At 48.7% G+C, this 13,896-nt stretch overlaps 1 protein-coding gene across 1 annotated transcript; it reads left to right on the top strand.

The window, feature by feature from the left end:
* Positions 1-619: 619 nt before the first annotated feature.
* SHISA2 (shisa family member 2) lies at positions 620-13,266 on the top strand. Its single transcript, XM_063127727.1, has 5 exons — positions 620-730; positions 4,704-4,960; positions 5,428-5,631; positions 5,981-6,462; positions 12,710-13,266. Exons 1-5 carry the CDS (start codon positions 620-622, stop codon positions 13,264-13,266), a joined length of 1,611 nt encoding a protein of 536 aa, XP_062983797.1.
* The last annotated feature ends 630 nt before the right edge of the window (positions 13,267-13,896 follow it).

Genomic DNA, 13,896 nt, shown 5'->3' with positions numbered 1-13,896 from the left:
TTTTGTCTGTCCTGAATCGCCGACCAGTCAGTGTCAAGGGATATCCCCACTTGGGTTCTCGTATGAGAGAAGGAGAAAAATGTCTCCCTATCCACATTCTCATTGGTGTTCAAATCTTCACTCACTTGGGAAGCTCATTGGGTGACCTTGGGCCAGTCAGTTTCTCTCAACCTAATCTGCTTCGCGGGATTGTTGTGAGGGGGGAAATGGGTTGGTGAAGCTCACCATTCATGCCATGGTGAGCTCCCAGGAGGAAATGGGGTGCCTATGTAGGAAATTTGCTTTGTGTGCAGTAGCCCTTCTCTCTTGGCTTAAACAAAAGACTTTTCAGCACAGCACAACCAAGGATGTGGTATTATGCATTTCCTGTCCAATTGCTGTGAATGGCTGGCTTTGGTTTTGCCTCAAGTGACTCAAGAAGGGGCTCAGGAGTCTGAGAAAAGAGCCTTAATGTTCCATGATGGCTGTGGATTTTCTCTGAATGGGTAGTTAACCTGCAGGGGTGGCAGAATATGTGTGAGAAGCAGCAGGCGAGAAGATTCTGGAAGATGGAGGAAGGGAGGGAGAGAGGACAAAGAGCTGTAAGTTGACCGAAGGAGAAGCATCTCAGAGAATAGTAATGGAGGGAAGACGTCAAGCTTATGGGATCTACTTTGTGTTTTACCAGAAGCCCAAGATCTACCAGCTGGAGACAGGTGCAAAGATCATACATGTAGAATTAAAGACCAGGGTACCCCAGAGCAACTGCTGAGTGGAGGAATTTGTTTTGAATACTGGAATTGAGCTGATCCCTCCAGGCAGAGAGGCAGTGAGCCTATATACACCAGTTGCTGGGGAATATGGGTGGAAGGATGCCATTGCACCATGTCCTGCTTGTGGTTCCCTGGTCGACAGCTGGTTGGCCACTGTGTGGACAGAGTGCTGGACTAGATGGACCTTGGGTCTGATCTCCAGACAAAACTCCATTCCTAGATACTCCCAAGTTTTCTTCATTTCAGCAGTTTAATTTGCAGTGTGTGTGTGTGTGTGTGTGTGTGTGTGTGCGCGTGTGTGTGTGTCAATTTGTTATTGCTATTACTAAACAACGGAAATTCAGAAATCCTTGTGGACCTACTGCAAATCATCCAGAGACCTACCAGTGCAACTGAGGCGATGGATCTGTTGCTTTGTAAGAATGACTCTTTGCCTCCACTTATGCTCTGCTTGTATGTTCTTCAATAAAGCAAACCTTGTCAAAATGCCATAAGTTTTCAGTGCTCTTCCACTGAAAGGAAACTAAACTGAGCAGTGGTGCTCCTGGAATTTCAGTGTTGGTAATATGGGGAGTGTGCAATAGTATTCTCTCTGAAACAGGCCTCTGTGCTCTCCTTTCCACATTGCCTTTTCACACATCTTTGGGGCATGGATGTGACTCAAATGTACTTCATGGGTCAATCCACACATTACACGAAGCATGCTTTTTACTATCACCACTTTTATGCTGAAGGAATAGCAGCTGATCAGCAGCTGTTTACTGGCAAGGAAAGATGATTAGAATCATAGAATAGTAGAGTTGGAAGGGGCCTATAAAGCATCCTTTACAGATGGCTGTCCAGCTGCCTATTGAAGGCCACCAGTGTGGGAGAGCCCACTGCCTCCCTGGGTCATTGGTTCCATTGTTGTACTATTCTAACAGTCAGGAAGTTTTTCCTGATGTTCAGTCGGAATCTGGCTTCCTGTCACTTGAGCCCATTATTCTGTGTCCTGCACTCTGATCAAGAAGAGATCCTGGCCCTCCTCTGTGTGACAACCTTCCAAGTACTTGAAGAGGACTTGAAGAGGATGCTTTAGGGTGGATTCCTGCATTGAGCGGGGGGGTTGGACTCGATGGGCTTGTAGGCCCCTTCCAATGCTGCTATTCTATGATTCTATGACTATCATGTCTCCCCTCAGTCTTCTCTTCTCCAGGCTAAACATGCCCAGTCCTTTCAGTCTCTCCCCCTAGGGCTTTGTTTTCAGACCCCTGATCATCCTTGTTGTCCTCCTCTAAACTTCCTCCAGCTTGTCTGCATCCTTTTTAAATAGAAAACTGCAATAGAAATCTCCCTGCCACCCTCTTTCCCTTGCTCTGCAGCTAAGGCTAAAAAAGAGCAGCCAGGAACTCCACACTCCCAGCAATGCCTCCTCTGGTAAATTCTGCCACCTTGTTGGACAACTGTGAAGCGAGAAGGCTGCCCCACCTCCTCTTTCTTGGTCACCCTCTCTGGCCACTGTGGCAGGGAGGATTATGCCTACGGTGCTGCCTAGAGAGAAAGAGATAACAGTTTATTTATTTCATTACACTGATTTCCCATCTCTCTTCCTCTTGCAAGGAAACCAAAGCAGCTAGTATGATCCTCCTCCTCCTCCTCTCCATTTTATCCTCTCAACAACCCTATGAGGTAGGTAAGGCTGGCTGACTCACCCAGCAAGCTTCATGGCTGAGCGGGGACTGGAACCTCAGTTCAACACTCTAACCACTACTCTACACTGGTTCTCAGTTACCTCTGCCCCCTCATTTATCTTCTGTCTGGACCATGCAGCACAGAGGTGGCCGCAGAAGGAGCAGCCACCTCACCCTCTTCCTCTTGGTGGCATGGTGGCAGGGATCAAGCCCAATGAGCCCAGTCCTTCCCATCACGTACCCTCTCTCATCCCAGTGAGAAAGGGTAAGTGAGCAGGCAGAGGTGGTGGCCGCTGCCTTGTTTTGTTTCATTGTTCCTCTCTGGATGGTCCTGTTGGGCCCAGTTTGCTCCTACAAAGAGAAGCCTCTGCCTCCTCACCCTTTCCCTGGCCTAGCAGGGAGGCTGGATGACATGACATGACTACTAGATGGATCCACAGCTGGCTGGAGAATTGTACTCAAAAGAGTGCTTGTCAAGGGGTCCTCATCAAACTGGAGGGAGGTATTGAATGCGGTGCCACAGGGCTCTGTCCTATACTCTTCAACTTTTTTGTTAATGACTTGGAGGAAGAGGTGTGTGTATGGGGGGGCGGGGGGGAATGCTGATCAAATCTGCAGATGACACAAAATTGTGGGGGCGATTAGCTAATACCATAGAAGGCAGAAACAACATTCAAAATTATCTTGATAGGTTAGTAAACTGGTCAGAAAATAACAGAATGAAATTTAACAAAGAAGTGCCAAGTTCTTCATTTATGAAAGAGAAATTAAGTGCACAGGTATAAGACGGGGGTATACCTGGCTTGACAAAAGTACATGAGATCTTGGACTTATATTGGACCAGAAGCTGAATTGGACCCAGCAGTGTGATGTGGCTACAAAAAAGGCAAATGCAATTTTAGGTTGCCTCAATAGAAGTATAGGTTCAAAATCATGGAGAGTAATAGTTCCATTCTACTCTGTGCTGGTCAGACCTCTTTTGGACACCACACTTTAAGCAGGATTCAGATAAATTGGAACAAATACATAGATGATCAGGGGACTCAAAACTAAGTCCTAGGGAGAAAGATGGAAGGAACTGGATATGTTTCACCTTGAGAAGGGAAGACTAAGGGGTGTGAGGAGGAATAAGCTTTTCAAGTCCATAAAGGGTTGTCACATAAAAGAGGGTCATAACCTGTTCTCTATCATCCAAGACTGTAGGACATGAAATAACGGGGTTAAGTATCAGGAAGGTAGACTTTGGTTGGACATCAGGAAAAACTTCCTAATGCTCACAGCAGTCAAGACAATGGAACCAACTGCCTAGGGAGGTGGTGGGCTAAGCAGAGACTGGACAACCATGTTTTAAACTGGATTCCTGCACTGAGCAGGGGGTTGGACCTGATGGCTTATATGGCCCCTTCCAACTCTATGACTGATTTGCAGGGCTGAATCTCCACTGCTGCACTGCCCAGAGGGGAAATTCAGGTGAACAAGTGAGAGGACGAGGTGGCTGTTCCTTCCATGACCAGCCCTCTATGCTACACCACCCAGAGGCATGGAGGGTGGATGAGCGCAAAGGGCAAGGCAGCTGCTTTCACCTTCTCTCCAGGCAACATCGTGGTCCCAATCCTACCTGCCAGGGTGCCCAGAGAGCATCAGGGAGAGAGAGGAGGTAAAAGCAGCCGCCTTCTTTTGCTTGCATGCGCTCCTGTGTCCGAGTTCAGAGGAGGGGGCGCAGCTGAGAGCTGGGCATTCGGGCTTGGAAGGAGATGTCCTTCCCCGCTGGTCTTTTCCAAACCAGACTGTTCCAGGGCCAGGGCAGAGAGTAACACGAGAGCACCTCTTTTCGTATGTGACTCGCTGGAAGGTATCAACGCGCATCTGTTTACCAGGCTGGCGCTGGTTTTCCGATCCGGTGCGTTCGTTCCCCCTGGTTGCTCACCCCCTTCCAATCTCAGTTTGGCACGTTGAGCCAATCTCCCCGCTCAGCAGAGGTGAGGAGGAGAGAAAACCCGAAGCTCCCCATTCATAGAGAAAGAGGAGGGGTGTGAGTGCGGCCGGCGTTCCGGCGCATGCGCGCCCTGGAGTGTGTAGGATGCCCATAATAACAACAGAGAAAGCAAGTGAGCGAAGGAGTCGTGGAGGGAGCCCGCGCGCACCAGTAGCTCCTGGCGGCGGCGGCGGCCACGTCCAGAGGAAAGCCGAGCCAGGAGTTTTGCAGTAGACTACTCGCCCCGAAGAGGGCTGGCTGGAGGTAGCGTAAGGCGTCGTTGCCCACGTTGCTGTCTCCTTGCAGGAGAGGAGCGAAAGCGCCAGACCTGCGCCTGGGATTACCTTGGCCTCTCCAACAGTGCAGCCGGAGAAGACGAAGCGGAGGCGAAACTCCGGGGTGGGCAGGGAAGAGGCGAAGAAGAGAGCTAGAAGAGACGCAGCGCTCACTCCACACCAACCCTTCATGCCTTCCCAGCCCGGCGTCTCCACTTCTCGAGCTGCGCTGCCCGAAAGCCCGGAGGCAATCCCGCCGCAAGCTCCGCGGGCGTCAATGACTTGGGGGTAGCCCGGGAACCGCGGCTGCTTTCGGATAGGCGCCCTTTCTTCTCTCCGGGCTTAGGGGAGGCGGGAACTGAGGGGGGAAGCGGAGCAGCTGGACGATGCATCCCTGACGGGGGACCCGGGTGGCAACCGAGGTGCGCGCGTGAGAGAAAGCAGACTGCCGTTTTCCAGCCGCCGCGCGCCTCGGAAGTTCTCCCATTGACTCGGGACACCGTCCCCCCACCTCCCAAAGAACCCGCGTGTGTCTCTGTGTTATGGTTCCTGGAGTGCTTTGCTCCGTCCTGCCTGCCTGGGGGCACCCCCCCACCTCCCACAGCCCCGCCTCTCGTGCCCTTTCGGCAGGAGTTTGCTGCTGCCGCCCTCGCCGCCGCCTCTGTGGAGAGCAGACGACGGCGCTTCTCCTCCACCTCCTCTCCACGGCGAGGAGAGCTCCTCTGAAGCTTCTTCCTTAGTTTCTCTCTATCCAGCCGACGCTGCCTCTGCGGCTCGCCTCGGACTCATGAGCTGGGAAATCCCGCGCAGGGTTCTTCTGAAGCGTCTCCACAGGCAACTGTGCTCCGAGTGCCCGGAACTGGGAAGGCGACACCAAATGACTCCACCGTGAAGCGCCTCCTCCTAGGAGAGCGCCTTGGGTTCCGCGCTGCTTTTCGGGCGAATTATTTCTCGCGGGGGTCAGTTGAAACCGCCGCCCGTTTTGCCAAATAACCACCGGGTGGACTGCGGGCTGTTTAGGGCGCCTTCAGACGGATTGAACTCTGGAAACCGGAGCGCCTCACTACCGGATCTTTTCTCTTGCCCGGCGACCTTATTCCTCGCACACCTCTTAAGTTGATTGCGGCTTCCTTAGGCTCGCCCGCTCTACGGCCCGTACACGTTGATTCGGCACCCAGTTCAGAGGGTGCATACACAACCCGCCCCCGCCAAAAGAGAATATAACCAGACAGACGCAAATACAAACCCTTCGCCCACGACGGCAACCCCGCGCAGCTGAAGACGCGCTTGATTGCCCTGACTCCACAGTGCCTCGCGTCTTCCGCGCACGGCCTTGCACAAGTGCGCGCCTCCACGCACTCATCCCCGTTCTTTCCCGAGCCAGGGCAAAAGCGAAGAGGAGCGGCGGCCCGACGGGGGCCGCCAGGCTTTGCCGCCGCCCCCTCGCGGTGCCATGTGGAGGGGGCGCTGTTCTCGGCGGCGGGCGGCGCTAGGCGGCCGGCCTTGGCTGCTGTGGCCGTTCCTGCTGCTGGGGCTGGCGGCGCAGCGGGCGCGAGGCAGCGGCGAGTATTGCCACGGCTGGCAGGACGGGGCGTCTTGGCGAGACGGTTTCCAGTGTCCGGAGCACTTCGACGACAGCGACGCCACCATTTGCTGCGGCACCTGCGCCCTTCGCTATTGCTGCTCCCGCCCGGAGGCTCGCCTGGACCAGGGCGTCTGCGACAACGACAGGCAGCAGGGGGGAGCCGAGCACGGCCGGCCCGACAAGGACCTCCCCGACGGCGCAGCAGGTACGAAGCGAGCGGCGGGCAGTTGTGTGGCTTTTTCTTTTTAACCTAGGTTTTGGCCTCGGGGTATCCCAAAAGCCCAGGCGGACTCTTATTCTCAAAATACCCCCCTTCAGACGTACTTGTTGCTGAGCGGATCTCCCCCTTCCTACCGAGGTGGAGGCTGGTGGCTCCCATGCCCCTGGGGGCTGTGAATGCGCTCTGTGTTTCAATCAGGAAAGGTGCTGAATCCACTCCCTAAATTGGGTTCACCACCTTGGGTAGCTCTTTGAGAGTTCTGGCTGAAAGCCAGAGCAGATTCTCGGCCCCACTGAAATCAAAGCCAACAGCCTCTACTGGCCTATAAGTTGATGGTGTGTACATTTGACTTTGTACTTAATGCTGAAGTTTTTAGTTGTTTTTTACTGACTGCAATCTTAGACATGTCTACTCAGACCTGAGCCCGATCGAGTTCAATGGGACTTACTCTCAGCAAAGGGCATATGGGATTGCAGCCCAAGAGCATCCGCTCCGGCTGACACAGGACTAGGAGCACATGGAGAGTCTCTGGGTGTTCCCCGCCCCAGGGATATTTGTAACACCTGGCATGCGGCACCAGTGGGGGTTGCTGCTGCATGGAATTATTTTTTAAAAACGGAACGTGTCAATTGTAGCCAATGCAGATCTTTAATTCAAAATATGAAATGTGGTATAATAATAATAATAATAATTTATAAGTGATCTGAGGACCTATTCACAGTAAAAAGTGTGTTTGAGCTATTCTCACTCTGTGGCTGCACATGGATGATGAATGATAGAAAGCAGTTAGTTTTAAATCTGATAATTATATTCTAGCTCACCCCTTCTATCCCAAACTCGTCTTTGCTTCACTGAAGTACCAACAGAAAGTTACAATAGATGGTCAAATGTGCTCAAAATGAAAATTTATGTAGCTGTCTTAAGTTCACGGTTTAAGGGTGTATCCTATGCATGTTTAGAAAGAAAAAAGGTCTTACAACTCTAAGCATTCCCCAGGCAGCATGGCTGGCTGCAGAACTCACAAAGAATTGCATCCTAAAATACATTCATTTTAAGTTTGGTGGCAATGGGTCAAAATAAAAACCTCTGCTGTAAGTCTGCAAGGCCATTTGGTGCTACAATATCCAGGATCCTTAATCTCTTGAGTAAATGTGCAATTCAATCTAATCGAAAGTTCTTCTTAAGTTTAAAAGCCCTAGAATGAAAACCTAAAAGCAGCTCACAACCAATTGGATGCTAATGTCCAAATATCTGGGAAAATAAGTATGTCTTCATCTGGCACTAAAAGCATTAGAGTCTGTGCCAGGACAGCTTCCTTGGAGAGAGTGTTCCATAAATGCAGAGCTATTACAGAAAAAGCCTGTCCCTCAACTGCCCCCTCCCCAGCTTCTCTCCATGGGGGCACATAGAGAAGCCAATCTCAGGGACTGGATTGTTCATATGGGGAGAGGCAGTCCTTGAAATATTGGGGTCCCAAACTATGTAGGACTTTATAGGCTAAAACCAGCACTTTGGATTTTCAACCAAATTGGCAATCAGGGCAGGTAAGCCAGGACCAGACTTATATGTTCACATTGCCTCATCCCAGCCAAATTCTGCACTAGCTGCAGTTTCCAAACCATCTTCAAAGGCAGCCCAACGTACAATGCATTGCAGTAATCTTACTTTGGATTTCCATGAATGATTGATGTTACTTTTCTCCAGACCATGAAGTATTTGTAGCAAAAACCTTCACATCACTTTCCCAAATCCTACAGCTGGAAAACCTTTCATTTCTCGAAGCTTAGGAAAGGAGAGATAAAGAAATGGGTGGTATTGAGTTCTGCTGGATCACTTACATGCTGACACAACCTGGATGCTATCCCTGTAGTGTATTTTGCCTTTCCCATCTTGGAAACTGGTTGGTCAGTTATTGCAAATTGCCCCTTATTTGGTTGTAAATGGCCATCCATCATCCATCTATGGCTGAGGTGGGTAGACTTGGGGTCTTACTAGTCCAGCCCAAACGTTTCTCCATTCCAAAACATTCTGGTAAGCAGTTCCCATTACCACAGCACATAAAAGTTTCTCTCATACTCAGAGCTCCGTTTACTGCTTTCATGTTCCAATGGCCTCATTATTCTTTCATTCCTTAACTTTTGTGACCCAAATAATCTGAGAGCACAACCTGTGTCTGCTATGCCATCGCAAGCCCACAAGGCATTTACTTTGGAGCAACCCCTGTTAACTTCAAAAGTCTCTAGTTAGGGATGCTTTGTAGATTGCAGTTAACATCCGGTTCAAGGTTTAGAAATCCATCAACATTTGTTTATCTATGAAGAGATCATGAAGGCCAGAGATGTAAGAAGAAAAAACAAACAAACGTGTGCATATTTGTGTATTGAGAGAGGGGATGGCAAAGGGAATAGCCTCTTTATAAATCACTCATGGAAAAAAGGTTCTCATGGTATAAGGGGCATGGTCAAGGCCAAACTTCTTATGAAGGGCACAATCCTGCCAAAGTGAAACAACTTCAGGCTGTAGTTTTAGGAGAGCCAGTGTGGTGTAGCAGTTAGAGTATTAGAGTGAGACTTGGAAGATCTGGGTTCTAGTTCCGCCTCAGCTAATAAGCTCACTGGGTGACTCTGGGCCAGTCATGGATTCTCAGCCTAACCTGCTTCATAGGGTTGTTATGGGATAAAATGGAGAGAAGAACCATCTAAGCCTCCTTGGGTTCCTTGCAAGAGGAAAAAATGTGGGATGTATATGTAATAGTAAATAATCTAAAAAATCCTACACATATGTAGCTGGGAATGAGTCCCATTAAATGGCTTTATCTCGAATGTATATAGCATTGCACTGTCACTAATTTCAGGGTGAAAGGGTTAAGCAGACAATTGAGCACCTGTTGGACTTTCTCACACTGAAATCAGTGGGATGGCTGAATCATGTCTTCACTCCGTTGGTTCATGATAAAATTTATTTTAGTAGGCTGTTTCAGCCCACTAAGAATTTCAAAGTTCAAAAGATCCTGGAACCAAGCTCTGTAATCCATCTTTCTATGCAGTCGCTATAAGGGCTTTCCCTAATATGGCACCCTCCAGATGTGCCATATTGTGCCATCTGGAGGACACCAGGAATGGGGAAAGCCGCACCATAACATAAGTGACAGAATACTGAAAGCAAAGAGACACAATATTTCTGAGAACATGGATAAAATGAGAAACAACCTGGCCATAAACACAGTGGCTACAATCCAAGATCGAGTTATGTGCAGTAAAGCCATTGAGTTAAATGAGCTTAGGAGTGCTTGCTTGATGGATTGTAGCCAGAAACTGACAAAGTGTTCCACTGGGTTTAGCATTTTGATGATATATGGTTTAAAAAACTTTTTAACACTTACATTTCCCAATTCTGATTAATCGGGCAGAATTTTAAAATAACAACAACACAATAACAACAGCAACTATAAAGGTTGTAGATGGCAAATGTCACCACAGAAGAGGCATTCCATATTCTGCTCTCACACAGGTGGCGGGAATGGAAAGCCTCTTCTTTGATGCTTGCGTGACATGAGAGTGTAATCTAAAAACAAAGAAAGAATGCCTCTTCCTACAAAACTGTTGGGTTGGATCTATCGGGATGGATCTGCTTTCAGTCTGCCTTCTTCACTGCCTGATTTTTTGAGGACATTGCTCAGATTCCCTCTTCTGAGGTTGGAGACCATCCTTGGAAGGGGCCGTCAGAGATCAGACCTCCCTCTCCTATTCCCTCTCAGCCAGCATGGAAAGAACCATGCTCTTCAAGGTTGGAAAAGCAGCAGAGGAGGAAAGGAGGTGTTCCAGTAGGAGGGGAGAGGAGGAGACTGGAGAGGTTGGGATACGAGATATCCAGAGCCTCCCCTAGCCTCATTCCCTCCTCTGTTGAAGTGCCCTGATTAGATGGGCTGAAAGATCCATCTAACAAAACATTGCCAAAAGCAGAAGATGGGGAGGCAAAGATCACCTCGACTGCTCCTTCCACCCTGCCTGCTTCAGCCTGGCAGGGCATAGGAATATCAGAATTGATTGTTTGGAAGTTTCCGAGCAGCAAAGGTGCAATCAATAGGATTGTGCCCTTATAATTTATTTAATTGTATAACAAAATATCTCATCCTCATGAGACTACTATGGTATTGGTATATCATAGGAAAAGAGTTGGAAATACTAATGTCATGAGTTTCATGGCTAAGCAGAGCTTTGGACCTGGGTCCTCAAGTTCTGGACAAACTCAGCTTGATCAACTAGCTTGTACTTTATTTATTTATTTACAATATTTAGATGCCGCTCCATATTTAAAATAGTTTCCACAGCAGTGAACATAGGAATAAAACAGCAATATATACATTTTTAAAAAGATTAAAATAGCAAATCAAAATTGATCAATTTAAAAGGAAGAACCAATTAAAAAATGATGGCTGGTTAGCTGAAGAATGCTTCTTTGAAAAGAGGCGTTTTCAGGAGGTGCCGGAAGCAGCATAGTGTTGGTGCCTGCCTGACCTCCAGGGGCAGTTTGTTCCAAAGAGAAGGGGCCACCACACTAAATGCTCTTCTCCTGGTGGACTCCAGTTAGGCCATAGGTCCGTGTGGAATCACCAGCAGCATGCCCTCTGATGACCTCATGAATAATTGCCTTGATTCAGGAAGGCAATGCAAATCAACGTAACAGGATGCCCACATCCAGCTGTCAGATAATTTTAGGCTCTGGACATAATAGGTTGCAACCAGTCATGCCATTCCATCAAGGAGGCACTGGTAAACAGGTTTCCCTTTCCTGCTGCAGCTCCCCATCCCCAAATCTGCCCAAAGGGCTGGGGGGTGGGAGTGTGTGTGTGTGCAAGGAGTGAGAAGAGGATGGGGAAGTCCTGTCGTGCAAGCTGAGGCTCCGACCTAAGCTTATGGGGCCGCCCCTCTTTAGGTAATGTGCATTACTGCACTCACTTCAAAATGTGATAGGTCAGTCCTGCTGCATTTGAGGTTCCTTCTTCCCTGTGGTGTCTTGGTGGTGATGTCCTGCCCTGACATCGCCACTGACACCAATGCACAGTCCCAAATGTTAAGTGCAAATTCAATGCACACAAGCTGCACCCGCCTTTAGCAGTTTGGATGGTGAAGGCACCCTCCTGTCCAGCTTGGGAAGCTGACCGTATTTATTGTAATGACCCCTCTGGGAATAACAAGCAAAGGAAAGATTGTTTTCTCCCAGGCTATTATGATGCAGGCATATCTGCGAGCGAATCAGGAAGCAGAGCCGCTAATATGCAGCCTCTGGGTCATGGGGAGAATTCTATGAGGGACAGAGTCTACCAGAAACTTTTGAGGGAAAACTGTTTGGGTCATCGATTCGGAGAGGAATCGCTTAAAAGCTGTGATCCTGGGCCTAAAGGAGAGCACACCATTTAGCAGGCGACATGGGATTACATTAGTGTTTGCAGATGCCTTTAGATTGACCAGAACACTCAACATATATTATTTTAGGACTAATAAGCTATGCACTACTCTAGTCATGTCTTTAAAGAATGTAAGAAAAGCCATGCTGGATCAGACCAAGGGTCCATCTAGTCCAGCACTCTGTTCACACAGTGGCCAAACAGCTGTCGATAAGGGAACTGCAAGCAGGTCATGGTGCAATACCACCCTCCCACCCATGTTCCCCAGCAACTGGTGTATCTAGGTACACTGCCTCTGATATTGGAGGTAGCACACAGCCATCAGGACTAGTACCTGTTGATAGCCTTCTCCTCCAGGAATTTATCCAACCCCCTTTTAAAGCCATCCAAATTGGTGGCCACCGCTACATCTTGCGGTAGTGAATTCTATAGTTTAACTCTGGGCTGTGTGAAGAAGTCCTTCCCTTTTATCTGTCCTGGATCTCCCACCAATCAGCTTCATGGAATGACCCCTGGTTCTAGTATTATCGTGGAGGGAGAAGAATGTCTCCCTATCCACATTCTCCACACCAGGGTGCCATTCTAATTCTGGCTTATGCCCTGTTGAACCTGTGAGGCATCCTTAAGGCTTTAGCAGTGCCTTGCTTTCTTTTGACTTATTAAAGAGAGGGGAAAGGTAGCTAGTAAAGACACCTTGTCCCAGACTCTTTGCTACTCTCACAGTTTTAAGTGTTTCCAATAAAAGTTGTTTGCATAGTGTCTTCGTGATTTTGCATAGTTTTGCATTTGTGCTGTCTCTTAAAAGAGTTTCCTTTCTGTTGGCAGTGCCGATTTACGTGCCGTTCCTTATCGTTGGGTCTGTTTTTGTTGCATTCATCATCTTGGGATCTCTAGTAGCAGCTTGCTGCTGCCGGTGTCTGCGACCCAAGCAAGAGCCACAGCAGAGCCGGGCTCCCGGAGGTAACCGGATAATGGAGACTATTCCCATGATTCCAAGTGCCAGCAGCACCTCCCGGGGCTCCTCCTCGCGCCAGTCAAGCACTGCTGCCAGCTCTAGTTCGAGTGCCAACTCAGGGGCCAGGCCCCCCCCGACCAGGTCACAAACCAACTGCTGCTTACCGGAAGGGACCATGAACAATGTCTATGTCAACATGCCTACGAATTTCTCAGTACTGAACTGCCAGCAGGCAACGCAGATCGTGCCTCACCAAGGCCAATATTTGCACCCACAGTACGTGGGATATGCCGTGCCACATGACCCTATGCCCATGGCCCCTGTGCCACCTTTCCTGGATGGTCTGCAAAGTGGATACCGGCCCATTCAGTCTCCGTATCCCCACAGCAATAGTGAACAGAAGATGTACCCAGCAGTGACTGTGTAGCTTTAAGAAGAGGGGAGAAACACACAGACGCACACGTAAGCAAAGAAAAAGGAAGAAGATATTGCCGCAACAGACTGTGAGCAGAGGGGAAACGCTTTTGGAAAAAAAAAGTTTGCTGAACATAATTTGTAAATAATTTTGGAAGGCTCATGCATGTCAGGCAGTATTTATAAATTGTTTTCTTTTCATCCTGTTCAGTTGCCAAAAAACTGTACGAAGATATCTTAGAATTAACATTTCCAGATAATGCTTCCATTCCAATGCATGATTTACAAAGGCAAAGGATTATGCTGAAGAGGCATCGACATTTCAGTTAGACAAGTGTGCGTGTGAGTGATTAAATCCCTGAGCCATTAAGTGCCCTTCAGGTGCTTCGCAGTCAACGATATTTGCCTAGTGAATAGAAAACATTTTGTAACATGGTACGAGATAATATTTTAGAAGTGTCTTTTCTTACCCTTTTGCCCCTGAGTCTAAATAAACTGTGTATTGCTATACTGACAATCACACTGATGACAGAAGGCTGAAAAGTGCAATCCAGGTGAGTTACACAGACCTAAGTACTTAACACTACAGGGAGGGGCTGTAGCTCAGTGGTGGAGCTCATGCCTTGCCTGCAGAAGGCCCCAT

Source organism: Elgaria multicarinata, chromosome 5 (assembly GCF_023053635.1).
Source record: "Elgaria multicarinata webbii isolate HBS135686 ecotype San Diego chromosome 5, rElgMul1.1.pri, whole genome shotgun sequence".
NCBI classification, from domain to species: Eukaryota; Metazoa; Chordata; class Lepidosauria; order Squamata; family Anguidae; genus Elgaria; species Elgaria multicarinata.
Note: the sequence above shows the minus strand (reverse complement) of the source record. Positions and strands in the feature narration are given on the sequence as shown.

Coding starts and splice junctions, on each gene's coding strand:
- SHISA2 (XM_063127727.1), top strand. CDS start 620: ATGGAGGGAAGACGTCAAGCTTATGGGATCTACTTTGTGTTTTACCAG. Junction 4,961..5,427: donor CGGGCGTCAATGACTTGGGG/GTAGCCCGGGAA, acceptor CTCTCTATCCAG/CCGACGCTGCCTCTGCGGCT. Junction 6,463..12,709: donor CCTCCCCGACGGCGCAGCAG/GTACGAAGCGAG, acceptor TTCTGTTGGCAG/TGCCGATTTACGTGCCGTTC.